The sequence below is a fragment of the Apis cerana genome, linkage group LG10 (genome assembly GCF_029169275.1).
Source record: "Apis cerana isolate GH-2021 linkage group LG10, AcerK_1.0, whole genome shotgun sequence".
Taxonomy (NCBI): Eukaryota; Metazoa; Arthropoda; class Insecta; order Hymenoptera; family Apidae; genus Apis; species Apis cerana.
Genome location: NC_083861.1, coordinates 8676341 through 8704212, shown reverse-complemented (window position 1 = coordinate 8704212; position 27872 = coordinate 8676341). Strand labels below are relative to the sequence as shown.

The window sequence follows — 27872 nt, the reverse complement described above, 5'->3', positions numbered from 1 at the left end:
AACTATCGGCCGAGCGAGCAACACGCTCGAACCTCTCTTCTCCGTTTCTTCTCCGTACAAGTTGCAACGAGCGCGTATTCCGGATTATTTCGATAACGGTACAACACGTCTCGAACGTATCTCTGAATCGTTAATTTACGTACATCGCGATGCGACGTCCCACGCGAGGCGCTCGAAAGAAAGGCGAAGAAAAATATAGAAATACGCGGATATTTTATTTTTACGGAGGTATGGGTCGAGGTTGGCTGACTCCACGCTCGGTCAATATGGCGGTCGGGACGGCAGTGCGCGGCATGTGGAGCGTGGCTCGATGGGAAATTGGAACGATGTTTCGCGAGAGCGGCATGTTGACCGACCGCTCCAAGGCGAATTAAAACCACTCGATTCGAGATCGTGCGCAACTGTCGTCGGCAGGGTCGCTTTGTTTTCCTCCCCGTGGAGGAGCTTCTCCTCTCCCGAATTTTTCGAATCGTCGTGGAATATCGGGGAATTTGGGTCGATTGCCCTTCCGTCCACCTCCGCCAAGTTTGTTTTTTCCCTCTTTTCCGCTCGTTTTTCGATAAAACTTCCCTCCGTGCGAAAGTAAATCGAACGGACACTCGGCCCGTTACCCGAAACTTTCCAGGAAAGGAACGTTCCGATCACAATGGGGGGAATCGCGTTGGAATTTTTTCCACGTCATTCCCCTCCCCCTTTCCGAAGCGCATTCTTCTTATCAAAGAAGAGACGTTACGTCATCGATCGACCTCTTCCCGAAGCGCGAAGCCGATGTTATCGCGTGGCAGCGAGCGCTCGTAAAGTTTCTCGACGCGTGGCACGTTATTTCGCGGCAAGGAGTTGGAGGGAAACGACGGACAGCTTCGTTTCCTAAACGTCTCGGCCTCTGATGGGCGGAAGGGAACCCCGTTGAAAGTCAATTTCGTTTCGGTCCCCGTTGCGTGTCGTTATATTTTCTCGCCAACAATCGACGCCCTTCCCTTATATTATCCGCCACGCTTTCGTTTTCGTGGAAAAATTACGAATATCGCGCCACCTTTTCCTCTCTTTCCAACGAGATCTTCGACGATTGCTATTCCAATTTCACCGATCCCTGAATCGATTCTCCGTTCGACGAACAGAATCACCAATCAGGATAATTATTCGTGTATTCGCGTTGATATTTCCATAAAAATTGCTGTATATATATATATATATATATATATATATATATATATATATATATATATATATATATATATATATATATAAATTAATATTTGGAACGAATAACGGGGAATAGAAAACTATTCGTGGAGAAAAGGGGGAAGAAATAGAGGAAATTGGCGAAACGTCCCGGTAACGGAAGCGAAAGAAACGGAGCTCGGCGGTTAACGTGTCACGAGCAGAACTCCGTGAAAAATGGATGGAGGCCGAGAGTGCGTGTTCGAGGGGGCCCCCTCCTCGCGTCGGCCACGTATCCACCTTATTTCGTTCCCTCGACTCGGGAAAAAGTCTCGACAAAGGAGGAGGACGAAGAGGGGAATGCTCGCGATCGAACCGCTTCGTCCTTTTCGCCGCCCCCTTCCTCCACGAAGTGGCCGATGCGCGCCGAGACGCACTGGATTAAATATAAGTGTGCGGGGAGGGGGAGGCGGCATTCTCAACCATTTTCAATATTCAAACCCCGCTACGTATTATAAATACCTACATTATACATGTATTTCCTTTCTATAAATTTGCCCGTTGAACGTATAAATTTCGAGGCAAGACCGAGCATGATTTATTTATCATCCCTTTCGTACCAAGGGAATCCTACGATGAGGCGTATTATGCACGCGGGTCAGTCGAGAAGGCTCGTAACATTTTATATTATATATAAGATACTATGCCCCCCCTCCTCCCCACTTGTCGAGCGAAATTAATATTTTCAAGATCTAGAGATAGATGTTTCTATTCTCTCTCTATATATACATATATATATATATCTCATGTTCGACGAGAAAAGGTTGTTGTATAACGTTGTTGTAAATGGAAAAAGCAAAGATGGGTTCTGGCAAGCCTTGTACAACGGGAACGACGTCAATATCTCGGAAGAGAGAGACGTACACAAGAAGAAACCTTAGCGTAACGTGTAACGGTTTTAGATAGAACGGGGTTGAACTTACAAAGTTGTCGATGCAAAAATGTGACGCGACGCAGACTGTACCATACAGGAGCGATAGCTAGCTCGGTTGAAAAGATACTATTCTTGCTCACCGACTTCTTCTTCTTTTTCTTCGAAACGAAAATATCGAACCAAAAAATTTTCCTCGATGGTGGATCGTAAATAAAGGTGAGCTGTCGTTGAAACGTTTCCGCGTTATCGCGGCGTCTCTTACAGTAATGGTCGAAACGTGGCACCGTGATTTTCGAAGATCCTCACGTTCTTCTGCTTCGGTCCGGCTTGACGCGTCAGATTTTTTTTTAGATTTTACGCCGCTTTTCCATCTCCGTGCGAATGATACAACGGTATCGCCCAGTGATGGGTGAAATTTAATAGTCGAAGTTGCTTCGATAATTAATGGTTCACATATATATATAATCGGAAATAATTGTGATGGCAAACGAGGTCGAGGTTATCAACGAAAAGAGCGGATCAAGCGTATAATAGCTGCGAACAAATGTTATTCATACGTTCGAAATTGTTAATGGCCAAGTTCCGAACACACCCATCGCGGACCAACGCCGTCCATTATCGAAGCAAGGTCGAGAAATCGATCCCCCTCCCCGGATGGAAAAGTACTGGGCGACAAACCCGAGGAATCAATCTCTCGAACGAGTATAAACTCCGCCGTGTCTCTCCAAGTGCGGAGAGACAGAGGTGTTGCCGATTACCGGTAGAAAAAAGGGAGGGAAAAAGAAAAGGTAAAAAGGGGCGTGGAGCGGATGGAACCGTTTTACACACAAAGGCTTCGTCGCCCCCGTGGCATTGTCCTTGTTCGAGGTGGAGCTCATCTCCACCTTGGCGGAGGATCTTCGCGTTCTCCTTTTTCCACCGCGTCTCACGCCTGCTCCGGGAACAATCGGTGACACTTTGAACTCTCGGCGCGCGCTCCACCAGGAGGACGGGTTCCGAGAGGAGGAGGAGGAACGTTTGCGAAACGCCCGACCAGCGAAAGAGAGAAAGAGAGAGAGGGGGGGGGGGAGGAAAAGGCACCGCGTTTTCCACGGTGAAGGAAAAGGAGAGATTTTTTTTCCGTTCTTGTTGTCGGCCGCAAACAATGGCCGCAAAGTGTCTATTTTTCCAGCACACCGTCTCTCTGTTATTTTCCACGAAAAGAGAAACGTACTCGCCAAGCGGAGATTATAAGCCGAGTCCGTTCTCGCGACCGACCAACCGACCGATCAACGCTTGCACTCATTCCTTGCCTCTCTGTTTTCGCGCTCGGAGGAACAGAGAAAGAGAGAGGGAGCGAGAGAGACTCGCGTTTCACCGCGAGAAAACACCGGATCAACGTGTCTCCCGTTTCGTTAATCGGTCAACACGCTGCAATTCTACTGCATGAGACGGTAGAGAGAGAGAGAGAGAGAACCGAAAGAGCGGAAGAAGAAGAATCGGAAGAAAATGGCGGCTACCTGTTACACGCCGTTTCCTAACCGTTTATTAACGATACGCGTTACTGCAGAAGGGCGCACGATTTATAGGTGGAACGATTTATATGGACTTGGACCTCGTGGGTAAATTACATCGAAACTTCTGCTTGCCGCGGTTCCAGGAATCGGCGTTAGAGAGAATTTAGTCTCTCTGCCGCCCTCCTCCCTTACTCTCTGGTTTAAAATAACTGTTGGCAAACGGAGGAAGAAGGAGAGATATATACGGGGAAACTTTGGTGGAGGATTCGAAGGGTGGAAGAAGCGCGGAACCCGTGAACTTGAATTTCAACGGGTGGCCAACGACTACGTTTCCGAGAGCGGACGCTTCTCTCGAGGAGGGGAGAAAAATAGTGGTATCATCGATCCCTGTCTCGCCGCGCATTCATCATCGCTCCACCCGCCTCGAGACGAGCGGTTGCTCGCCTCTTTGGCCGGTTGAGGCAGGTCGAGGCAGGTCCAAGCGAGAGCGAAAACGAGGCCATGGCAATTGCTAACCAGAATTAACTCGATAATCGGGTTTTCGCGTTTCTTTTTCCCCGGAATTGGAGTTAATTCGTAGGCAAATTCGTAGGTAAATAGATTTATATTTCGATTCGACGAAATATACCAAGATCTCGATCGAGACATCCACCCGCTCGAGATTACTCATTTAAGAGACGAGCTCTCCCTTTGCCGCTCAATCGACCGATCCTTCCTTCCTTCCTTTCTTCCTCCTTCCCCATTCCAATTCTTCCCCTCTGAAACTGAATATCTAAATATTTAACGGCCCACTTTACGGAGCAACGTCGCGATCGTGACACGATAATAACGAGGTCCCCCGTCGATCACCACTCCGCTGAATATTTGACGATAAACAGGATCCGACGGATTAAATGCGGGGACGATCGCGAATCCCGGGCTCGGATTTGCATTTTACAGAGGCTGGAGGATAATAATTGCCGATATATACCGCTCGATGATCGTAATTGACCGGCCTCTCGAGGGAAAGGATGTTCGCCCGTGTCTCCCTCCCGAGACTTCCACCTAAGAACTGCTACTTCATCCCTCCCCCCGGACCAACCTTCCAATTGCGCTCGTTTTTTTTTTATGAAGATCGACCACGGAGGATGTAATACGTATCGATTGGATATATTTTATTTAATGCCAGGTGTCGCGTTCGAATCACGGGGGGGAAAAATTCGAAACGACATCCTCTTCGCGAACGTTTTTCTTCGTATCCGGCGTTTATTCAACGCTCTGGCGTAGATTCCTCGATCTAATCGAGTCGAATAATTAATTAACCGAATTAACGAACACAAATAGGAAAAAATTGCATCTACGTGCAACTAAAAAGGATTATCAAAATAGCTCTTCTCTCGAATAATATTCACGCGCTTATAATATATATATATATATCCTCTATCCGGATCTCGATTAATTTGGATCTATTTGCGATGCTATTCGCGTCGCGTCGTTCCATATCAAGTTCAACCGCTTAGCACGCCGATATTCCTTTCATCGAAAATATCCTTTCAACCGTTCTTCATCCTTTATCCATTCATCACGAATCTCGATTCTCTCATTCACGCGCCTAAAACGGGCGACAAGCGCTTCGACACGGAGTTTATAATAATATATATAGAGAGAGAGGATAACCGGGGAGCGGAAGCCAGGTGAGGCGAGGGAGAACGTTATCGCGGCGAGATAACGTATTCGCGTCGATGAATATTCAAGGGGATAGGAATTTCACGAGCGACACTGTCGCGGTGTCGGTTGCCGTGTGATGGCCGGCAACGTGTACAGAGAGTTTAAGCCCTCGGATCGTATGTCGAGCTATTTAGACCGCGAGAGGCACGGAAATGCGGTTTAGTAAGACGTAACGTTGCATAAGATTCAACAGAGCGAGGTCTGCTCGCGTGTCGATCGAAATAAGAGGTTCCGGCTTCTCCCGTGGAGATGGATATTCGGTCGCGTCGGAGATTCTAGAAATTCCGCTCGAGCAGAGGTATGAAAACCACTGGAAAATCGTAATCGTGCGCGTTTTATTTTTTATTTCAGAGTAAAGAGGAAATAACTTTGTAACTTTGAGATCATTTTGATGCGTGCCTAGGTCGAGGCAGAATTTCGATACATCTATCTGGGTGAAAAGTTGTTGTACGTATCGAGTTATCTTCTCTGGCGGTGTGTCGCCATCTTCTTCTTCTTGGATGGAACACCACGTTGGTTGATTTATCGAGGCGGGGAATCGACCTCTTTCCAAGATCGCCCTTGCCGCTTCTTCAGATTCGCAGTCGATAGCGAATACAAAGAGAATGGAGAACCCTTTCCCTCCCTTGCCATGGCTCGCGATAAGGAAACGATTAACAATTCGAGAGCGTATTATCGATCCCCGATACGAAAACTCCCCTCCCCTTCCCCCTCCCGAGAAACACGATTGAAATTGAATTGAAAGCGAATTCGAAGTGATTTTTCGAACGGATTCTTTTCTCGTTCCTTATAAATAAATTCGCGAGAGAGAGAGAGAGAGAAAGGGAGGGAGAGAAAGAGCGGAGTTGAAAATCTTGGGCGAAGACGAAGGGAAATTAGCAGCAAAATTAGAGTGCGAGAGAATGGGCTGAACCGAAACAGAGAGGAAAGGGTGGAGGGGGAGGGTCTCTTATTTCTCGCAGCTAATTTCTAAGAGTCTCGTTACGATTCTTTAGAAGCGGTTTACTGGGTCACGAGGGTGATCGAAGTATTCCAGCTCCGTTTCTTTGCCTCGATATTTTCTTGGAACTGCGCCGATATCGGAAAACGCGATCTCCGGTTCCAGAAACAAGGAAATCACCCACCCCCTCCGATTCTATATCCGGAGAGATCCGTGCACGCGTGCGGAGGAGGAAAGCCTCGACTCGAACAAAGCGCGACGCACCTGAAAACAGGGAACCGGTGCAAGATTAATTTGCCGTAATTACGCTTAAAAAGAGAGATGGGGGGTTAAAGTAACAAACGATATCTACTCGGGTACGGTAGGAAAAACAATTCCTTTCGGGGGTAGGAGGAGAGAGGTCTCTCCTTGTCACCGGATCCATTCTCGACCCAGTGTTCCAGTCGAGTTGAAACTTGTTGAAATAGAAATCGAGGAGGACAAAGTCTCTCGCGGAAACAGCCGCCCCCTCCTCCTAGCAACGCGAAAATTCATTTATCGACGAGAGGATGAACGAGCTTGCAACGCGGGCGTCGATCCGTGGAAACACTTTTATTCCCGCAGTCGGAGACAGTTGGGGGCTGGAAGAGGCGAATAGAAAGTAATGACGCCTCGACTTTTCCCCTCGAGTCGGCCGGAAATTAAATAAGACAAACCCCATTAGAGGGAGAGTGTGTACGTTCCTTGCGATAGATACGTGGATTTTTTCCTTGGTTGGATATTTTCAAGCAACAGGCCACGTCACAATGGAACATGTCACGGTCCCTTCTCGACCGTGTTTCCTTCTCCCTCCTCTTTTTTCCACGTTCATCTTTCGGGGAAATATCGTCACGGATTGACAGGGCGCCGTCGCTTAATCGTTATCCTCGATATCCTCCGTTTTCTTTCTCGAACGCCCACCGTCATCCATCGATTGATGTATACCAGGTTAAATTCCAGATTACGCACCGGTAAATTTCCCTCTTGGATCCTGCCTCTCCTTCGAAAATAACGTGGATACTTACGTGGAACTCTCTCGCGTCTTTCAGCTTTTTAGCCGTGCGATCGAAGAAGCGGTCGAAAATAGATCCGCGAAAAATATTTGAAAAATACTCTGCCGGTCGATCGAAGCCCGAATTAAACTAGATTTAGAATTAGAATAGAACAAGTTTCTCTTTTTCTGTTTTCTTACGAAAACCGTTTCCGTAATCAAAACGAGCTTTTCTTCTTCGCGTTAATCTTTCGACTAATCGAATTGGCCAGAGGAAAAATTAATCGAGACACCGTTCCGAGTTTTCATGGATGAGCTATCCAAAACATCGTTGATAAAATAAAGGGCGATGAAACGGAAAGAGAGGATGAAAAATTTACGGCGAAGCCTTCTCTTCCCGGGAAGGGATGTGCAGGCTTCCTTCCTTTCTTCCTTCCTTCCTTCCTTCCTTTGTTTACTCGTCGCGAGTGGCCGCCGCCCCCACGAGGTTTTAACCCTCGATTCCGTTTCCACGCGCGTTTCCTCCACGAGGATTTGCGCCCGACCTGCTTATCCGCCAGATGACGATCATTACCGCTAATCGAGAGATTTCGTTTAATGGCCTTCCATTTCCACTTCCCGGAATCGATAATTCGTATAATTCTTGTATATTTATGCGAATCGTAGGGGGAAAAGAAAGGGTGTGAAAGGTTCGTACGAAGTCGATAACTTCGAACAAGACGCTCTTTTCAATTCTTTCGATTATCGAGATTAATTTACTAGTAATTTACTATTATGTTGGTAAGAAAAAAGAGATGGAGGGATTGATCGAAAAAGTTAATTGCAAATTTTTTCGTCCCTTGTTGTCCACGGTTTATGGATATTACAAGAGGGGCGATTATCGACGTTATCGAGTTGCCGCGAAATTCGAGGCCACTTCCTCTTTCCTGTATTCTCTTCGAACCAACCAAGTTCTGTTCGGTTGATTATTCTACTAGTAGAGAAGTTGGCGCGGACAATGTCGAATCGATGCACACTGACCCTTCTCCCTTTGCAACGGTGGATTATAATTAACAAGATTCGGGATTCGAGCTTCCTCGCGGGCGAATCATCTCCTTTGCCGCCGAAATTCGATCTCCCTTTGAAATATTTCTCGTTCGAGGGATAAACTTGGGAAAAGCGAAATTCCCTTCCCAGAACTCGAATTAGATTTTCCGCCACGAAAAGTCCAACCTTTTTCGCGCAAAGTTATCAGACGCGGATTAAATGCGCTCGGATCTCCTGTAACTGGCGCGAATTATTTTGGACGAGAGAGAGGAAAGGCGAAACAACGAAGGGAGAACGCGAGGGAGAACGAGACTCGTTTCGACAATTAGCTCGCGTTTTAATTGGCGCGCCATTTATAATAAAAAAAACACGCGACGTGAAAATTGTAGGAATTCGTCGCCTCCGTCAAAAGGGAGGGGAGGGGGACGTAATTATCGCGATCGTCAATTATCTCTCTATCCGAAAAGCTCTCGAACGATTGGCCTCGGCCAATTTTCGTTTCTCCCGCCGACTAATTCTTCCCAGAGCCGAAGATCTCTCTCCGCAGCGAAATACGATACAATCGTGTTTAACGCTCGTGCCTTGCTACGATGTTATTTTAGAGGCGGTAGACCCGAGGAAAATCGACCCGAACGAGGAACAAATCGAGAGGAAGGAAAAGGGGAAACTGTGAAGTGCGAAAGGGAGAAAGGCGATTTAGCGCGGTCGTCGGTTGGGGGAGAAAGCGAGCGGCGGAGTTTGTTGATTAATCGCGATGCGTTGACGAGCAGCGCGCTTTTCTCCCGAACTTGCACGAACGGGACGAGGAAACGAACGCCCTCCGCTCTTCGTCGTTGGTGGTTGAAAAGGGGAGGGTGAGGCGAGTTTTCGAGGATATAGTCGAGAGGGGAAAGAAAGAAAGAGAGGGGAGGGAGGATACCCCTACCCGAGGATAGTTTCGAGGCTAGCCACGCTTTGTCGAGGACAAATCGAACGAAAATAATCGCGAAACCGTGGCGAGGCACGATGCTGGCGTGCGTCTATCCGGCGGAGAACTTCAAGTCGAAAGCCGTGACGGTGAAGCTCCGGCACGGACGATCGAAGAGAAAGCCAAAGTTGCTGTCTGTGAAGGAGAAACTGGCGGATGGCAAGCAGCCGGAATGCAACGACACCGCCCCTAAGCTCGAGAACGAGGTAAGCTTCCCTCTCTTCGTAACGTTCCTCCTTCCTTCCCCCTTCGTTCCACGCGTTTCTCGCCCCCCTCCTCCTCCCGTGTATCGTTGCACGTTGCAAAAATCCCCTCCCCCTTTCCTCTAACGTTTTATCGCGTTCGCTCCTCGGACGATACGCTTTTAGACGCTTAAAAAACGCCAAGAAAAGTTGGGAGAGATGATTCTCGTCGAGAGACAGATCTCGTTAAGCACGCGCGGGATCTGGATTCCGCCCGGATCGCCGCCAATTTCAAATCCTCCTAATGGAGGAGGGTGGTCCTCCTACCACGATAAATCAATCGACCGTTTATCTAGGAGAGAGGATACGTTCTTTGATACCTTCCTCGCGATAAAAGGAGAGGGGAGGAGAAGAGAAGAGGGAGAGGCGTCATAGTTCGTTATTAGGAGATTACGTGTCGGTTAGTTGATCGAGTAAATAATAGTTACGGCCACTTAAACTGTCGCGAGGTAACTTTGTAAGGCGTGCGCGGCCGGGATTGGCCCGCGGGGATTATTTCGATGAAATTCTCCTCGGTATTTATCGGCGCTCCCTTGGCAAAGCGCGCCTCTCCTCCGTCCATCCGCGAATTTCCTTAATTATCCACCCCAAAACTGTTCACCGATTCAACTATTATCGCGTATATCTGTTCGTTGAAAAAAATCTGTGCGAGTTGCGCGAAGAAAAATTCGGCCATTTTGATACGCAAGATCGTTTTATTCTCTCTCTCTCTCTGTGTTCTCTAAAATCGTTCTAAAAATCGTTCAACGTTAGGGAAACGAGCAAGTTGTCGAAAGAATCGTGTTTCCGTTCTATCCACGTATTCCACGTTTTTTCCCCGATTGTGATTCGGACAAACGCTTTCGAAAGAGCGTGCGACGATACAGCCGTTCGATACAGCATCCAGACGCACGATAATCGGTCGAATCGTTCGGTTTTTCCATCCCCCCTGCCTCCTTTTTTTTTATCTCCTACCATTTCCTCGAATCGAGGCTGTTGCTCCACAACGTGTTCGAAACCTTGACCGATCCGACAAACGTAGCCATTACGTAGTCGAAACTCGACTTTCGAACGATCTTTTTCTCCCTCCCCTCCAAATAACGAACAAGGCGCGATATATTCTCGTCGTATCCCTGTTTTATTTCCTGCCTAGCTACGTATTCGGTGGCGCATTCGGTTTTACTCCGTCTCCTCTCCAACAGTTTGCCAACAGTAGACAAGTTGGATTTATATTCCCCGGGACTGTAGCTTCGCCTCGCCGAAATGGGGCAATTGGTTCGGTTCAAGAGGTTTCTCCGTGCAGAGAGAGAGAGAGAGAGAGAGAAGGAAACGGGGACCGAGTTCTCGAAGCCACCCGTTACACCGCATGATTGCAGAACACAGCGTTTAACACAGGGCCCCGGGCCGAAATGAGAAAGGTCAACATGCCGTTCGGAGAAGCTTACCTGTGTAATGCTCGGCCGCTTTCGTTTCCGGCCATGTTTTTACTCCAAACCCTCTTCTTCCACCGATGTTCCACCCGAAATTCCTCCGTTCTCTCAGAAAACCTTCCTTCTCTCTCTCTCTTTTTCTTTCTCTCTATTGCGAGACGATCAACAAGATAAGGAAGCATTAACTCGCGACATGGATCGGAAGAAGGGAATCCATTTAACGGATCGCTCCGTTCGGTTAATTGCTCTTGATTCTTTCTTGATTCGATGTATTATTATTATTTACCTCTATCCGGCCTCTGCGTTTCGTCGAACGAGTAGGCGATGGAATGGGAAGGATGGGATGGAGACGCGTTCGAAGAATGTAATATCGAGTGTCGAAGAAGCAGCGACACGAGAGAGAATTCTTCGCTGGCAAAGAACCGATCCGACCGAAAATTATTCGCGAACGGAATATCCAAAGATCGCGATTTTTTGTTCGTAAAGAAAAACCGTCCCCCTTTGAGGAAATGGAAAACGGAAGACACGCCTTTCCTTTCGTTTCGAATCGAGAGAAACAAGGGATTTTTATCGAAATCGTTGGGAGAATTATTCGCGAGGCGAGCTCGCCCTCGTCGCGAGGGAAGAGCGAGATGAAGCGTTGTAAAAGATTGACGAGGGCCGCATAAAAATAGGAGTTTTTTTACTTCGCCACGCGAGAGGAGAAACGAGAAATTTACGCGCCGCGTAGCGCGACGAGCTTCGAAGAAATTGGAAACACCGTAAAGAGTTTAAAGACGTAGAGCGAGGTATGGACGAAGAGGGATAGGACGGAAGACGAAAGGGAATGAAGAGGAGGAGAAGGAAGAAACGGAAGGATTCGCGGATGGAAAAGCGGGAATTGGCGTTAATGAAGATAACGAGGTTTGAACGAGGCCGTTCAAAAGTTCATCCCTCGAATGGTCAATCATTCATAAACCCGGTTTGGTTTTTCCTGCCTTTTAATTACGCTTACGTATCGATTTCCCTCGGATATTACCCTCCCCTCCCCCGCCTGCCACGAGAATTCTCCCCGCTTTTCGAACATTTGCCGTTCGTCCGTGGATACGCGGAGGACGCGACGCAGCTCTCTGCACTCTCTGGGATATAATGGAAAATTAAGTTGTTCGTGACTCGAACGAAAATGGGTCTGATGAGCCGTGTGATCGAACTATTAATACACCCGAGGTTCCCCGCTTTCACTTCTAAATAACTACGTGACTTGCAGCTATGGAACTTGCAGCAACATCGCCGCATCCTCGAAACTCCGCGTCCACGCATTCCATAGGTAATAAAATATTCTTTCTCCCATCGAGAGGCAACCTGGCATTAAATCAACTCGGGGAGGAGGCCAAAACTGAGCAAAATCTGCGAGATTTTTCTGGAACTCGCGGAATACGCAATACACATCTGACGGATAAGTCGGAGGAGGGGAGGGAAGAGGAGGGGGAGGGTTCCTCTGCGAGCGTACAGGATAATAACAGGGCAGTCGCATCGCGTGTCTCCTCGAATCGCACTTGTTCGAGTTTCACGCGCGTGAAAAACGCGGCACTATGCTCGAAGGCACGCCACCTTCCTTCGATCGAGAGAGAAAAAGGGGAGGGAATTCTCCACTCTTTTCTTGGATCAGTGACCGCGCTTGTGTTTATTTACGAGGCGGTTGTATCGGAGGGAAAATTTTGCGGTTTCGAAATGAAAAATCTCTCCCTCGCAACAACCTGGGAGAGTGTTTGATATTTATTCACCCTCCCGTTATCCTTCTTGCGCGAGTTATTGCGCTTTACAATCTCCGTTTCATTTTTTCTTCTTCCTCTTCCTCTTCCTCTTCTTCTTCTCCTCCCTTTCTCAAGCTATTTAACCGGAAAATCTGAGAACGACCGGTGTAAATTAGATTGTTCCGGAAGAGGAGGAGGTGGTATTTAAATATAAAAGAGATATAATTTAGCGTAAATTTACGTTTAAATTTGCATTGAATATTTTCATTGCGTTCCGTTTCGCGTGTAACGGAGATAGATGTCGGAGTTGATAATCGAGTTGATCTCGATATCGATGGGTTGTGAAACGGAGCAAGCAGTGTCGAGAAGAGGATCTCCGAAGAACGAGAGGGATAAACTTTTCATGGTTATCAAAGTGCAAAGTAATCGAATTCGGATTAACGGGAGGAGGTGCAAGGGGTGGGGACATCGGGATCGAGAAAATTGAATCGTCGTGGTTAACGAGCGTTAGAAAAGTTTCCTCGATTTTCTTGACTCGCCTTGGTGATCCTTTGCATTAAAGATTAACTCTCTCCCTCTTTCCCCAAACCTCGAAGGAACGAGAAGGAGAACCGTTCCGCCATTTTCTCGCGAATAAAGCGAGAAGGGTTAAGCGAATAAAGCGAGGAGGAAGAGGAGAGGCAGTAGGGGGTACAACCGACTCGCGCTCGATGTCGATCAATTCGAGCGTTAATAGCCCGCTTCTCGCCGGTTTAATGATGTCTCGAACGTTGCGGTGAACGTTGCTCGAAACGTAGGAGCAACAAAACCCGATCCCTCCCTTTCCTTATTCAAACAGATGATTCCCGATCGATCTGGCTACTTGGAAACCGAGCCTTGTTAATACACATCTTACATATCTCGAGAAGCTAAGTCGAGTTGGCGCCAACCGAATTCATCAATCGGCACGGAAATTTCTACGATTCGAGTAAAAACGAAAAATTTCACTCGGATTAGTTTTCTAAAACCGCCGCACCATGCGAATATTTGAAACGAATTCCCTTTTTCGAGAGGGATTCGTATCAATCTCGGTAGATAAACGGGGGAGATAAACGAGCGTTTGAATTTTGATTAGGAAACATGATTTTATTCGACGTGATCTGGGTTAGCCACGTCTCGCCGCTCCACTTTCGCTTCAATTTGTCCGATCTGATCGGAGGGAGAGAGGGAAGGAGGGAAAATTTTATCTGAGCAACCAAGTTTTCGTTCATCGAGAGAGAGAGAGAGAGAGAGAGAGATTCGAATGAAAGAGCGCGTGCGATTTAGCTTTAGGAGACTTTTAATCGCACGACTTGGAGAGAAACGAAAGAACTCTCGAAACCGCGACGCGAAATCTTGGAAACGAACGGAATCGAGTGGAATTTCAGCCTTTCTTCTTCGTATTTTTCGTTGAAAAAGAAAGGAAGAAAAAATCATATAATAATTTACGAATCATACTCTAACGATATTCTCCGATTTAAAAAGGAAGAACAATAATGATTAAAAAACGTGATAGATGTAGACGTTGGACAACGAGGATACAGCGAGTACGATTATCGGTAACAGACACGCTTTCGACTCGTTTTCGTTGACGTACGAAGGTTACCAAGAGTCCTTGTCTCGGTGTGTGGAATTCGAAGGGCCAAGTCGACCTTGGGATTCTACTTGGTATCGGAGGCCGGTCCTCTCCAGATGGTGCACGAGGTCAAGCAAAAAGAACTCTCCTCCAGTCCGGACCTACCACTCCTCGTCTCGCTTTTTCTTTTCTCCGCCGCGTTACGCCTCTCCCCGGACCCAGCCTCCTTCCGTTTTTCCATTTGTTTCTGCCGCTCCGCGAAATCGCGTAATCCTTCCAGCTTTTCCTCCTCTCCTTCTTCTTCATCATCTTCTTCTTCTTCTTCTTCTTCTTCGTTGCTCTCCGACGAGCTCTCGTGGTCGTTTTGCGAAATGGCAGGCTGACATTTAGAAGGATTTACCTTCCGCGACATACCGAGATTTTATTGTACAAGCTCGATTATCGTGGCATCGTCGCGTAGGATAGGATCCGAAGGTGAAGAAGCATCGGTAGGTTAAAGTTGGAGGATGTAGAATTGGATCGATCGTTGGTATTTAAGAAATTCCAAGTCGAACGATGTCCAAATAATGTTGTTTCTCTCGTATTTTTACGGCAAATTGTACAAAGATGCAACGGAACAATTGGTGTCCTTGTTAAAAAATGCGGATCGAAACGAACTATCTATGCGGATATCGTCATATTCCTGTGCGGATTGAGAAAAACTTGGTTCTCAATTAATTAAATAATAAAAGAATACCAAGGGAAGAGCATTTACGAATGAACGACGAATTTTCTTTTTCTTTTTTTCCTTTTTTTCGATTAAATTTTCGATCGAGTATCTATCCGTTGGCGAAAAAATTTGTCGATTGGAGAAGAGGCCGCGGGTGGGCGAAAAGCTTCCACCCGGTGCAGATATTTGTAACCGCTTTTCCTGATGTACTCTTAATCCTGTTTCAGTTACCAGTGGGCGGGGGTGGTGCTGTGCTGGTGCTCAGCGAGCTTGAAAGCATGGCAGCCAGGCAACAGCGGGAAATTGCCCAGCAAAGGCGCCTCCTGGAACAGAGAGAGGCCCGTCTAGCCGTGCTTCGAGGCGCACAGGTGAGAGAGAACCACTTCTTCCAACCTAAATGCGGAAATCGTTCTGGAAATTGCCCGACAAAGCTCCTGTAATATTCCCTCCTTCGGTCTCGCCGCGGCCCTCGATGCGTTCCACCTTCCGCTCGTCGATGAGACCAACTTCCGCCCATCCACCGCTCGATCGTCCAAACACGCCGCGTTTCTTCTTTTTTTCTTTTTTCCCCCCTCTCCATCGATTCCATCTTCAAACTTTGCCTCTGCCGCCGTCCATACATCGTGTACGTGTATCATTTCATTATATCGTATATCGTGCAAGTTTCTCTGGATCATCGCATATATATATATATATATATTTCGAAGCGGATGAACGTACAAAGATTCGCTGTTACGGCACGGTTTGCTTGGTGAATATTTTTCGAAAAAGTTTTTCATATATCCGGCTTCTCCCATTCGGCACAAGTGGTGTCGTCAATATGCACAACCATTTCGCTGTGCTTACATTCGCTTTTTATTATTTATCAAAAATCAATATCCACCATCAGATGGGTGGATCCGCTTCCAAATTTTAATACGCGCGTTCTAACACGATCTGTGAAAAAATTTTAATCCGATTTTTTTTCCTTGGAAGAAAAGAACAAGCTATACAAACTTATCGACGACGACGACGACGACGATGACGATGATCGCGTACACTTTTTCGCGAAGAACGTGTAACAAAATTTCTCCAAGTGCTTAACTCGATGGAATACAACTCGCGTACAATCCCGATGTGTGTTGTTTGGTCGGAATTCAATGTTTAGCCGTTTACTGCTGGTGAACGACGATAAAACGGCTCGTAAAGAACCTTCGTTTCCCGCGATATAAAATCTCGAAATGATCCCCAACTTTCATCGGCCTCCAATCCTCCCCGTCCCCGCGACTCGTTCTTCCTGCCAACGAGAAGCGGAACATTCGCGTCATGAATAATTCAAACTAATAATAGACTGGGGAACAGTTTATGCCTATTATCGAACAGATAACTGTCCATTCTCGGCCTCGTCATCCCGAAGAAGATCCACCACGCGTCGAGTCGTTGCTCTCCCGCCACTAGCCACCGTGGTAAAGCGTAAATAATGCGACCAAAATCGCGATTATTCTCGATTAACAAGTATTCTTTGCCCGTTCTTTTCACGAACATTTTTACGTATTTCTTGTTTCTTGTTTGCCCTCCTTCGATTTTCTTTCGAAACAAATTGTCCACGAGATTCGTATCGAGAGAGAAAGAGTTGGAAGGGAATAACCTCGAGGAATCGTGCGAGATATTCTGGAGAACACCTGCTATACACGGGTGGTAAATAATTAGCGGGTTTCTATCATTGGAAGAAGCGCAAGATCGAGCATAAGGGCAACCGGCAATTACGTTCATCCAGCATTGTCAATCTTCTTCTTCTTCTTCTTCTTCTTCTTCTTCTTCTTTTGGGAGCAACTTGGCAAAACAGTCGAGTTTCCCCGTGTTTGAGGAATCAACGCTCAGCCGAAAGGAATTCTAAGAGCGTTTCTCGAGAAACAGCATCGATTACAACGCGATTATCCTTGATGAATTCGCGTATGCCTGTTCCGTATAATGAAACCGAACAAAAAATGAAGTGAAGCCAATGCGCCTACCGTTAGCTTTGGTAATCATGACCTTGATCCTGAACCTCCGATCATGGAGATTCTGTGTAGAAAAGAACGAGAGAAAGAGTTAGAGAGATCGATAGCGATTACGAGAAATGATGTATCGTTGCTCCACTCGTGAAAACTTTCTGCACGAGGATAAAGCTCGAACGAAACTTAATCTATGATAAAACTTCATCGAGCGATGCCTCCGCGTCACTGCGCGCACTTTGAAAATACTTTTGTGAAAATAATTTTTGGATGGATCGACGCGTGATGCGTAATCATCGTTACACTCGTGGAATAATTCTTTTCCACTCGAGATAATTTGAAATAAAATCACGATCAAATGAGGCGAAATGGCGTTGGTATCAACGAGGACTGGAGGCGTTCAAGTCACCGGTTAAACCGGGATCCGTTTAGGCGCGCGATTTTAATCAAAGAAAGAAGGAGAGAGAGAGAGAGAGAGAGAGAGAGAGAGAGAGAGAGAGAGAGAGAGAGAGAGAGAGAGAGACAGACAGACAGACAGACAGACAGACAGACAGCAGAGAGAGAGAGAGAGAGAGAGAGAGAGAGAGAGAGAGAGAGACAGAGAGAGACAGAGACAGACAGAGACAGACAGAGAGAGAGAGAGAGAGAGAGAGAGAGAGAGAGATTATTTTTATCAATCTCTCCACTTTTTTATTTTTATTAATTCCTCCTCCCCCTTATTTTTATAAATTTTTATCAATTCCTCTTCTTCCCCAAATTTATCAATTCCTCCTCCTCCTTTTTTTGGTAATTTTTAGTAATAGGGTCGGATTAGTTTTACTCGGACACAATCGGTAATATCTGCGAGGATTAACGAGAAAATTCGTTCGGAATTTCCGTTCGATTGGACGATTTAGGAAAAAAAAGACGATAGAATAATAAAAGGAGAAAAAGAAAGAAAAGAGAAGGGAAAGCAACATCTCTCCTCTTTCTTCATTTTTATCAATTCCTCCCCTTTCTTCATTTTTATCAATATTCTTTCTTCTTTTTATCAATTTCTCCTTCTCCTTATTATTGGCAATTCCTCCTCCTCTTTCTGCTTTTTATCAATTTCTCTTTCTCCTTATTTTTAGCAATTCCTCCTCCTCTTTATTTTTGTCAATTCCTTCTTCTTCCCAAATTTATCAATTCCTCTTCCTCGTAAAGTCGGATTATTTTTAATCGCATACAATCGGAAATATCTTTAATATCTTAAAGAGAAAATTTGATCGAAATTTTCATTCTATTTAGGAAAAAAAGACGAAAGAACAATAAAAGGGGAAAAAGAAAGAAAAGAAAAGGGAAAACAGCATTTTTCCTCTTTCTTTATTTTTATCAACTCCTTCTCTTTCTTCATTTTTATCACTACTCTTTCTCCTTTTTATTCCTCCTTCTCCTTATTTTTTGCAATTCCATATCTTCTTTCTGCTTTTTATCAATTTCTCTTTCTCCTTATATTTAACAATTTCTCCTCCCCTTTATTTTTGTCAATTCCTTCTCTCCAAATTTATTTATTTTTCATTTCCTCTTCCTCGTAAAGTCGGATTATTTTTAATCGGATAAAATCGGAAATATCTTTAATCTGCGAGGATTAAAGAGAAAATTCGGTCGAAATTTTCATTCTATTTAGAAAAAAAAAGACGAAAGAACAATAAAAGGGGAAAATGAAAGAAAAGAAAAGGGAAAACAGCATTTTTCCTCTTTCTACATTTTTGTCAATACTCTTTCTTCTTTTTATCAATTCTTCCATCTCCTTATTTTTATCAATTCTTCCATCTCCTTATTTTTATCAATTCCTCCTCCTCCTTATTTTTATCAATTCCTCCTCCTCCTTATTTTTATCAATTCCTCCTCCTCCTTATTTTTATCAATTCCTCCATCTCCTTATTTTTATCAATTCCTCTTCCTCCTTATTTTTATCAATTCCTCCTCCTCCTTATTTTTATCAATTCCTCCATCTCCTTATTTTTATCAATTCCTCCATCTCCTTATTTTTATCAATTCCTCCATCTCCTTATTTTTATCAATTCCTCCTCCTCCTTATTTTTATCAATTCTTCCTCCTCCTTATTTTTATCAATTCCTCCTCCTCCTTATTTTTATCAATTCCTCCATTTCCTTATTTTTATCAATTCCTCCTCCTCCTTATTTTTATCAATTCCTCCATTTCCTTATTTTTATCAATTCCTCCTCCTCCTTATTTTTATCAATTCCTCCATTTCCTTATTTTTATCAATTCCTCCTCCTCCTTATTTTTATCAATTCCTCCTCCTCCTTATTTTTATCAATTCCTCCTCCTCCTTATTTTTATCAATTCCTCCTCCTCCTTATTTTTATCAATTCCTCCATCTCCTTATTTTTATCAATTCCTCCTCCTCCTTATTTTTATCAATTCCTCCATCTCCTTATTTTTATCAATTCCTCCATCTCCTTATTTTTATCAATTCCTCCTCCTCCTTATTTTTATCAATTCCTCCATCTCCTTATTTTTATCAATTCTTCCTCCTCCTTATTTTTATCAATTCCTCCTCCTCCTTATTTTTATCAATTCCTCCATTTCCTTATTTTTATCAATTCCTCCTCCTCCTTATTTTTATCAATTCCTCCTCCTTATTTTTATCAATTCCTCCTCCTCCTTATTTTTATCAATTCCTCCTCCTCCTTATTTTTATCAATTCCTCCTCCTCCTTATTTTTATCAATTCCTCCTCCTCCTTATTTTTATCAATTCCTCCTCCTCCTTATTTTTATCAATTCCTCCTCTTCCTTATTTTTATCAATTCCTCCTCCTCCTTATTTTTATCAATTTCTCAGCCTTCGTTTCAATCTTCCGATCTCATAGCACCGATATCCCTTATTTAATCATATGTTTTTACATGCATGTACCATTTTTTTCTCATGTTAACGCCGTTTTTCGTTTTCTTCGTCTCTCTTTTTTTCTTTTCATCATTGACCAAAATTTGTGGAAAAGAAGATCGTGTTTTTAATCACTTTGTGTAATTATACTTCGAGCAATACTTGAAGGAGGGGGACAAATTTTTCGATATTTTTTTCAATTTCTCCTCTTTCTTCATTTTTTTCAATTTCTCCTCTTTCTTCATTTTTATCAATTTCTCTTCCTCCTTTTCTTTTTATCAATTCCTCTTCCTCGTAAAGTCGAATTAGTTTTAATCGAACACAGTCGGAAATATCTGCGAGGATTAAAGAAAAAATTCGGTCGAAATTGTCATTCTATATAGAAAAAAAAGAGCGAAAGAACAATAAAAAGGGAAAAATGAAAGATAAGAAAAGAGAAAACAGCATCTCTCTTCTTTTTTCATTTTTATCAATTCCTCCAGTTTCTTCATATTTATCAATATCATTTGTTTTTACACGCATGTACCATTTTTTTCTCATATTTCTTCATATTTATCAATACTCTTTCTTCTTTTTATCAATTCCTCCATCTCCTTATTTTTATCAATTCCTCCTCCTCCTTATTTTTATCAATTCCTCCTCCTCCTTATTTTTATCAATTCTTCCATCTCCTTATTTTTATCAATTCCTCCTCCTCCTTATTTTTATCAATTCCTCCATCTCCTTATTTTTATCAATTCCTCCTCCTCCTTATTTTTATCAATTCCTCCATCTCCTTATTTTTATCAATTCCTCCTCCTCCTTATTTTTATCAATTCCTCCCCCTCCTTATTTTTATCAATTCCTCCTCCTCCTTATTTTTATCAATTCCTCCTCCTCCTTATTTTTATCAATTCCTCCCCCTCCTTATTTTTATCAATTCCTCCTCCTCCTTATTTTTATCAATTCCTCCATCTCCTTATTTTTATCAATTCCTCCTCCTCCTTATTTTTATCAATTCCTCCCCTCCTTATTTTTATCAATTCCTCCTCCTCCTTATTTTTATCAATTCCTCCATCTCCTTATTTTTATCAATTCCTCCTCCTCCTTATTTTTATCAATTCCTCCATCTCCTTATTTTTATCAATTTCTCAGCCTTCGTTTCAATCTTCCGATCTCATAGCACCGATATCCCTTATTTAATCATATGTTTTTACATGCATGTACCATTTTTTTCTCATGTTAACGCCGTTTTTCGTTTTCTTCGTCTCTCTTTTTTTCTTTTCATCATTGACCAAAATTTGTGGAAAAGAAGATCGTGTTTTTAATCACTTTGTGTAATTATACTTCGAGCAATACTTGAAGGAGGGGGACAAATTTTTCGATATTTTTTTCAATTTCTCCTCTTTCTTCATTTTTTTCAATTTCTCCTCTTTCTTCATTTTTATCAATTTCTCTTCCTCCTTATTTTTATCAATTCCTCTTCCTCGTAAAGTCGAATTAGTTCTAATCGGACACAATTGGAAAAATCTGTGAGGATTAAAGAGAAAATTCGATCGAAATTGTCATTCTATTTAGAAAAAAAAGATGTTCCTCCAGTTTCTTCATATTTATCAATATCATTTGTTTTTACACGCATGTACCATTTTTTTCTCATATTTCTTCATATTTATCAATACTCTTTCTTCTTTTTATCAATTCCTCCTCCTCTTTATTTTCAGCAATTTCTCTTTCTCTTTTTTCTTTTTATTAATTCCTCCATCTCCTTATTTTTATCAATTCCTCCATCTCCTTATTTTTATCAATTCCTCCTCCTCCTTATTTTTATCGATTCTTTCTGCTCCTTATAAAAATAAAAATAGTTTTCGAGCAGTCCACTCGACTCGACTCGCACCCCGTGGCGGGCTAGTTAAGCGGGTAACGCGTTGAATTCTCGGCGAGGACGACGACAACGTTTCCTCGCTTCCCCGTGTGCTTAACACTCGACGCGCGTGTAACGAGCCTCTTCTTCTTCTACGATATTAACGAGATTAAGAGCGTCGAGTCGCGCCCTCCGCTCACTTCTCTCTTGTCGTTAAATGACGTCAGTCTGATCTTCCATTCATTACTTCGTATAACAACGATTCTCGCGCCTCGCCCAATTCCATCCAAGAAACGTGGATGGAAAAAAAAAGAAGAAAAAGAAAAATACGAGAGAAAGAAAGAGAAATTATCTATCGATTATCGGACGAGACGAGATTCTTCTTCTCTTTCAAACGGAGATCACCTCGAGAAAATCAAGCGCAAGAACTACTGTATACTCGGAGATGCTCGAGTCGCGGCAGATTCTCCGCCAATTGGAAGTAATACGAGATAGAACCGAGGCGACAGGACTCGGTCTGGACAGGATTTTCTCAGACTCGAAAACTTTAATCCTCGGCGTCGCCTCTATTCCCCGGTATACGAGACCTCGATATAAGACCAAAAGATATAGAAAGTTTCAGCCACGCTCGAATCCTCCATTCGTTCCCTCAAGCAAGGACGACCAGCTTTTCTTCTAAGCTTTTTAACGATCAACACTGTGTACGCTGCATGGAGCAAGAAAAAAAAAGAGAAAGAAAAAAATGAAAAAGATTCCAGTATCAAGGAGCAAATCTTGCAGTTTCCACGCTGTACTGGAAAGCTGTACCCGGTAATTTACGGTTAACGTTCTCGGGGAGAGATTACTGGACCTACTGGTCGCAACACTGTTAAATTCCGCGTTAAATTTTAGAGAAGATCTCCGGAAGAGGAGATCTGGTTTTCATTGGACGGTGGTATGCGGGGAGAATGCGTGTAACGATTAGTGAAGATCCTTTGAAATTGGTTGTTAGTCGGCGAGGAAGGAAGCTCGTTTCCGTGTAATTTGCTCGTTCGGCGAGTGGTGTTAATATTTTAAGTAAAATACTCTCCTCTTATTCGGTAGCCGTTTGAAATATTCCAACGCTCCTCCCCCCTTCCCCGCTTTACTATCCCTTCCATTCATTAGCCCCGTATTCACTTTAGTGGTATTCTCCTCCCCCGGCATTCAATGACCGGTATTTGCTGTTTCAGGAGCCAGCACAGCAGGACAAACTCGCCAGATTGAGGCACAGGTTGGACCAACAACAAAGCAAACTGAATCGGTTGCGATTACTCAGGTCGCAAACCGACCAGTCACGTGCCAACAACGCCACGCTGAGTAAGTCGATTAATAAGCCGCTTTTTATCCCTTGTAACGTGTTCTCTGTTGGATAACTCTCGCACCCCTTTAAATATCGCACCCCTGATCGCACCCACGGAAGATCCGATTCCCTTTGACACGAACGAACGAAGGTGAAGCTTTTCGTGAACAAACGAGCATCCGTTAAGTATCACGATTCGTGAATCTCACAGAGGGATCTCTCTCTCTACGCGAAGCAAAGAGCATTCCTGCGAATTCCTTCTCCGATGGTAAACTTGGCCGATTCGAATCCGTTCTCTCTCGATGGGCGGAGAACAGCGACGTATCGCTGTTGGAAAAGTTGCCGAAGTCGAATAGTTTCGTAGCGGAGGGAACGTTGCAGCCATTTTCGTAGCGAGAATGTCATTGGACGCGCGATTACGTACAGAAAGAAGGAACGTGGCTCGTTATCGTTCGAGCCCAAGTACGAATCCCTGTAATTTTCAACGGGATCGAACTCGCCTCTCGTAAAAGGATATCGAACGAGGCGAAAGAATATCGGATTCGATAAACATTTCGCGGCCCCTTCCTCCTCGTCCCACCTTTCGGATTCACGGCAACGATTCCTTTTCGCTCGTTCCTTGAAATCATTTTCGGATAGCGAAATCGTATTTTTTCCAGCTTCGAGCGAGAACCTCGGCGATCCAAATTCCGATTCCCTTCGATGATTTTTAAACTCGAGATCGGCTTCCTTTCTCGCGTCATTCCTTCATAACCAAAGCGAAAGAAGATTCACGATATTCACGCGTTGCTTTTGAACATTCCTTGTTCAAGCAATTCCAATCGGTTACGTTAGGCCCCATTTCCAAATATCTTGGAAATTTAACTCGTTTCAACGAATGGAGTTTGATTTCCCGTATTCCCCGAGAAGGCTCGTTCTCGATTCGAAGCCTTGCCCGCTGCATCATCCGTCCCTTTCATTCGCGCCGCGTTCGCGAGTTCGAGGTCGATTCTTCCCCGCGGTAGACCGAGATTAGCCGGTTGAAAAGTGCAATCCGGGCCGGGAATAAAAGGTGGCTACGGGGGGAGAGAGCGAATAGAAGGGAAGGATCCGATCGGATCCGTTACCGACGGAAATTCGCGTAATCTGGTTCCCGTGGAACGTGGAAAACGTGGATCGCATCATAGAAATGCAAATGATGGAAATTCATCGTTGGAACGCATCTTGGATAACCGTTCGAGGGATGAACCGGCGGGTTCGTAGGGGAGGAGAGAGAACTGTACAGATTCGAAACTTTGTATCGTCCCAATATGCCCCCCCTCCTCGCATTTGATGGCTTCCTATTCGGAACGAAATTTACGGGCCACGTAGATTCCGCATTTCACGCTGTATGTTGTATCGCTGGCTTTCGTTTGAGGTCCGAAATAAGGGATGCTTTTTTACGATGCTAACTCTTCGAATCACGCGGCGAACGAGCTCGCTTCCGAGATCGATACGAAGTTTCTCTCCTCTTCCTTTCCTTCCTCTCCGCTCGGTCTCGTTAAATTAAATTCGTGCGTCTTCTCTTTCAATTTCTCTGCCAAAAAAGAAAGAAAGGAAGAAAGAAAAAGAGAGAGTCTCGTTTATATATATACGTTTGTATGCAAAACAGGTGGATATAGAAACGGTGGACGATCAAAGGAGGCCCGTTTAAAAAATATTTCCCTCGCCCACAATAAAATTGGCGAAGAACGGGAAAAACGAAATAGACACGCGGTAATCTTTTCGTGATCCCACGCGCGATGCGGTTTATTTAAAAAAAAAAAAAAATCCTTCGAATTAAACGGTCGAGACTCGAACTGGGTGACGGGGAGCGGGCTTTAATTAAAGAGAGCTTTCCAGCCTCCTCTCCCGGCGTATCGCGGGAATTATGTGGTCCGAATGAACCTCACCCTCCTCGCAAAAGTCACCACCAGAGCCTTCTTTTCCCTCGGAAAAAATCGCCGCACGATTTCGCTCGTTTATTTCCACGTCTACGCGTCATATTTACCGTTTCTCGGCCCATCCCCCCGTCCCAGAATTTCATTTCCTGGCGGTGTCGATGCCATCCCGATCCCGAGAAAGATCGAATTTTTCTGACTCTCCAGTGGGGAGGGGGGGAATTGAAACGAACGTTGCGAAGGATAAAAGAAGGGTGAAAGATCCTCGGAACGATGTTCGGCCACGTCTGATATGACACGAGTTTCCCAAGACGTCGACCGGTTTATCTCGTCTTTCGAGATAAACCTCGTAAGACTCTTTGAGCTCTGGTACCGTCTGTCTCGGCAAAAGAGTACCTCCTCCTCCGCGAGGAGACGATTCTCTTTGTCGATTCGAAGGTAAGGGATGTTTGACGAACCCCGTCTGAATTGGGTTTCGTGATATTTTAGCGTGGCAGCGTGGGGCGGTCCTTTCTCTCCCTCCGAAAAAACAAGCGAAGGGAATTCGCTTTCCTTCTTATTCCTACCTCTCGAACCGATGTACCCATTTTTCGCTTCTCTTTCTCTTCTCTTTTTTCTTCCTCGCCAAGTTGAAACAACTTCTCTGCCGGCGCAACTCGAACAGTTAATTTTTCCCCTCTGTTAATCCTTGCCTCGAAAGTTGACGTCGAAGAAATTCAGCGTTTAAATTCGAAGGAATCGTCGTCCGGAAGGTGAAAAATAAATCCGTTTGAAAAATAAAAAAGAATAAAAATCCGCCAAGATAAATAACCGTTCCGCATCGAAAACCGGAACCATCGATCCTCTTCTCTCGCGAAACAGGGAGGGGGGAGGGGGAAAAAAAAGTTGCGTGGGACGTGCCGGCAGAGTTTCGCCGGGAATAAATCTCGCCCCGAGTTCGCCCGTCACAGCGAAATCCTCTCCTCCTCCTCCTCCTCTCTGACAGACGTAGCGAGCGCAATCGACCAGCCTCGTGCTTTCCATCTAATAGTTTCCGCCTGTCCACCTAATGGCCCAACTTTTTGACAGATCATGAATTCTAATTTCATTCCTGCCGCTGCGTGCAAAGATGCGGCAGCGGTTACTCGCCCTCCCTTCGTTTTCTTCCAAAGACGCCCCTCACCACCCTCTCTTTCTCTCTGTATCGATTTCGAAGTTAACGAAACAATTCGAGTGATAAGGAGGAGGAATAAAATAAGATCGATGGCGGATGCGAGATGGATTAAGCCGATATTCAATCGGATGATCGAAACCCTGGAGGCTTAAAATTGTGCCCCACGAATTAACGTTCTGAATCTTGATAATGACACGGCCGATGCTAATGGCTTAATCTCGAGAGCAAAGAAGATTATTCCGAGTCGTTCCTTTCTCGTAACACGAGAAACGCAAACGCTCTTGTTATTCGAAGAGATTAGATGCAGGGATATAATGTAGATTAATGGCAGTTAAGATACACGAGCGTCGAGGGGGCGGAAAACACATTCCGTTTTCTATTCTATTCTATGTTTAGAAAGTAGAAATTAATACGGGATGACTATGAATCACCTTGCATTTTTTTCATCTTCCTTGATGAATAACCCTCTCGTGAATCTTTCGATTCTCTCGGTAGTAGAGAGAATTGGAACATTTGGGAAATTGTGATATATTCAGCGAATAAAACTTTATTTCCTCCTCCTTCTCCTCCTCTGCTCTCCTGCTCGAATTCTCAAACTGGAATGGAAAAAATTTGTCAAAGCGCGAAATCTTTGGCCGAAGAATTAATTTCGATTCTCGACGAAGTTAAAAAATGTTTTAGTCGAGGATAGAAACACCATAATCTTTCTGTGTATGTAATTCTTTTCAGGGAAATAAATTTGAACGGATTTTTCTTTTTTTCTTTTTCTTTTTTTTTTTTCCTTTTTCTCTTTCGTATTTAGGTTAGTTGGAATATGATTTTGGAGAAAGAGAGAGAGAGAGAGAGAGAGAGAGAGAGAGAGAATGAGCGAGGTTGGCTGATAATTTAAGATCTCGCGGGTCAAAGGGTTAGCAAAAGCGGGGAAAAACGAGGGATCGGACGAAGGTGGGCCTTTAACGTAACGAACGATCATTTTGTACGCTATCCGCGGGCTAATTTGCCCATAACCCGAGGCAATTCTTCTTTTAAGTGGATATTTTTCGAGATTTTCGAGTCGAGCGGCAAGGTATGGAAATATCTTCTAAAATAGTTTTATCCGAGTTTTTTTTTTACTCGTTTAATTCCCTTTTATAAAATTATGAAATTTCAAAAAAAAGAAGGAGAGAATCTAGGGGAGGGAAGGAGGGAGGGAAAAAGGAAAAGAAACAAAAAGGATGGATAATACCGCGGGAATTAAAAAAAAAAAAAGTTTTATCTTCGAATACGATGGAGCGTTGTTAATTAATTTTTTCCCAAATGCCCACGGCTGATACAAACTGCAGCCAAGAGTTTCGTGTTTTCCGGAATAGTGGATTCTATCTATCGTTCTTTAACAAAGTTTTAAGGAGTTCCCCCTCCCCTTTCTCTTCGATAAAAAGTTCGACTATTCCCTCGATAGTTCTCGATACTCCTGAATTCCGTTTAAATTTTATCCTCGCGATAACTCGAGTCGGTTTTTTACATTTTATTTACTCGAGTTTTTTTTTTCAGTAAAACGCGAAACTTCATCGTTTTTGTTCTTTTTTTTTTTTTTTTTCTCTCCGACATAACTCGAAATCGCATCGATTCTTTCATGGATTAATCTGTCTCTCTCCCTTTCTCTCTCTCTCTCTCTCCTCGAATTCCATCATTATCTCTGATGGAGAACGAGCGAAATCCAATCGTGAAACTTTGGATGAATCGATTCGATTCGCAAAGTTGGCTGGGCAAATGTGAAATCGCGAAAAAGAAAGGATAAGGAATTAAAATTTGCGCGACTTTTCTCTTTCTCTTCTCGACCGAGACTTTCCATTTTGTATCATCCTCTCGATTCCTTGCACTTTATTCGACACGCCGTTATTTCCAATTT

The 27872-nt window shown here is 44.2% G+C and overlaps 1 protein-coding gene across 8 annotated transcripts in view; it reads left to right on the top strand.

Moving 5' to 3' along the window:
• Positions 1 to 27872, top strand: part of LOC107999520 (putative uncharacterized protein DDB_G0271606) — a 105062-nt gene that overhangs the window by 62895 nt on the left and 14295 nt on the right. For 7 of the 8 annotated variants that reach the window (XM_062080134.1, XM_062080133.1, XM_028667503.2 and 4 more), the window contains 2 exons: positions 15155 to 15295; positions 22824 to 22950. In XM_062080134.1, coding sequence (XP_061936118.1) covers positions 15155 to 15295; positions 22824 to 22950 — 268 coding nt within the window. Of the gene's footprint in view, positions 1 to 8875; positions 9447 to 15154; positions 15296 to 22823; positions 22951 to 27872 lie in introns of those variants that run through there. The other variant, XM_017059414.3, reaches the window with a different exon arrangement.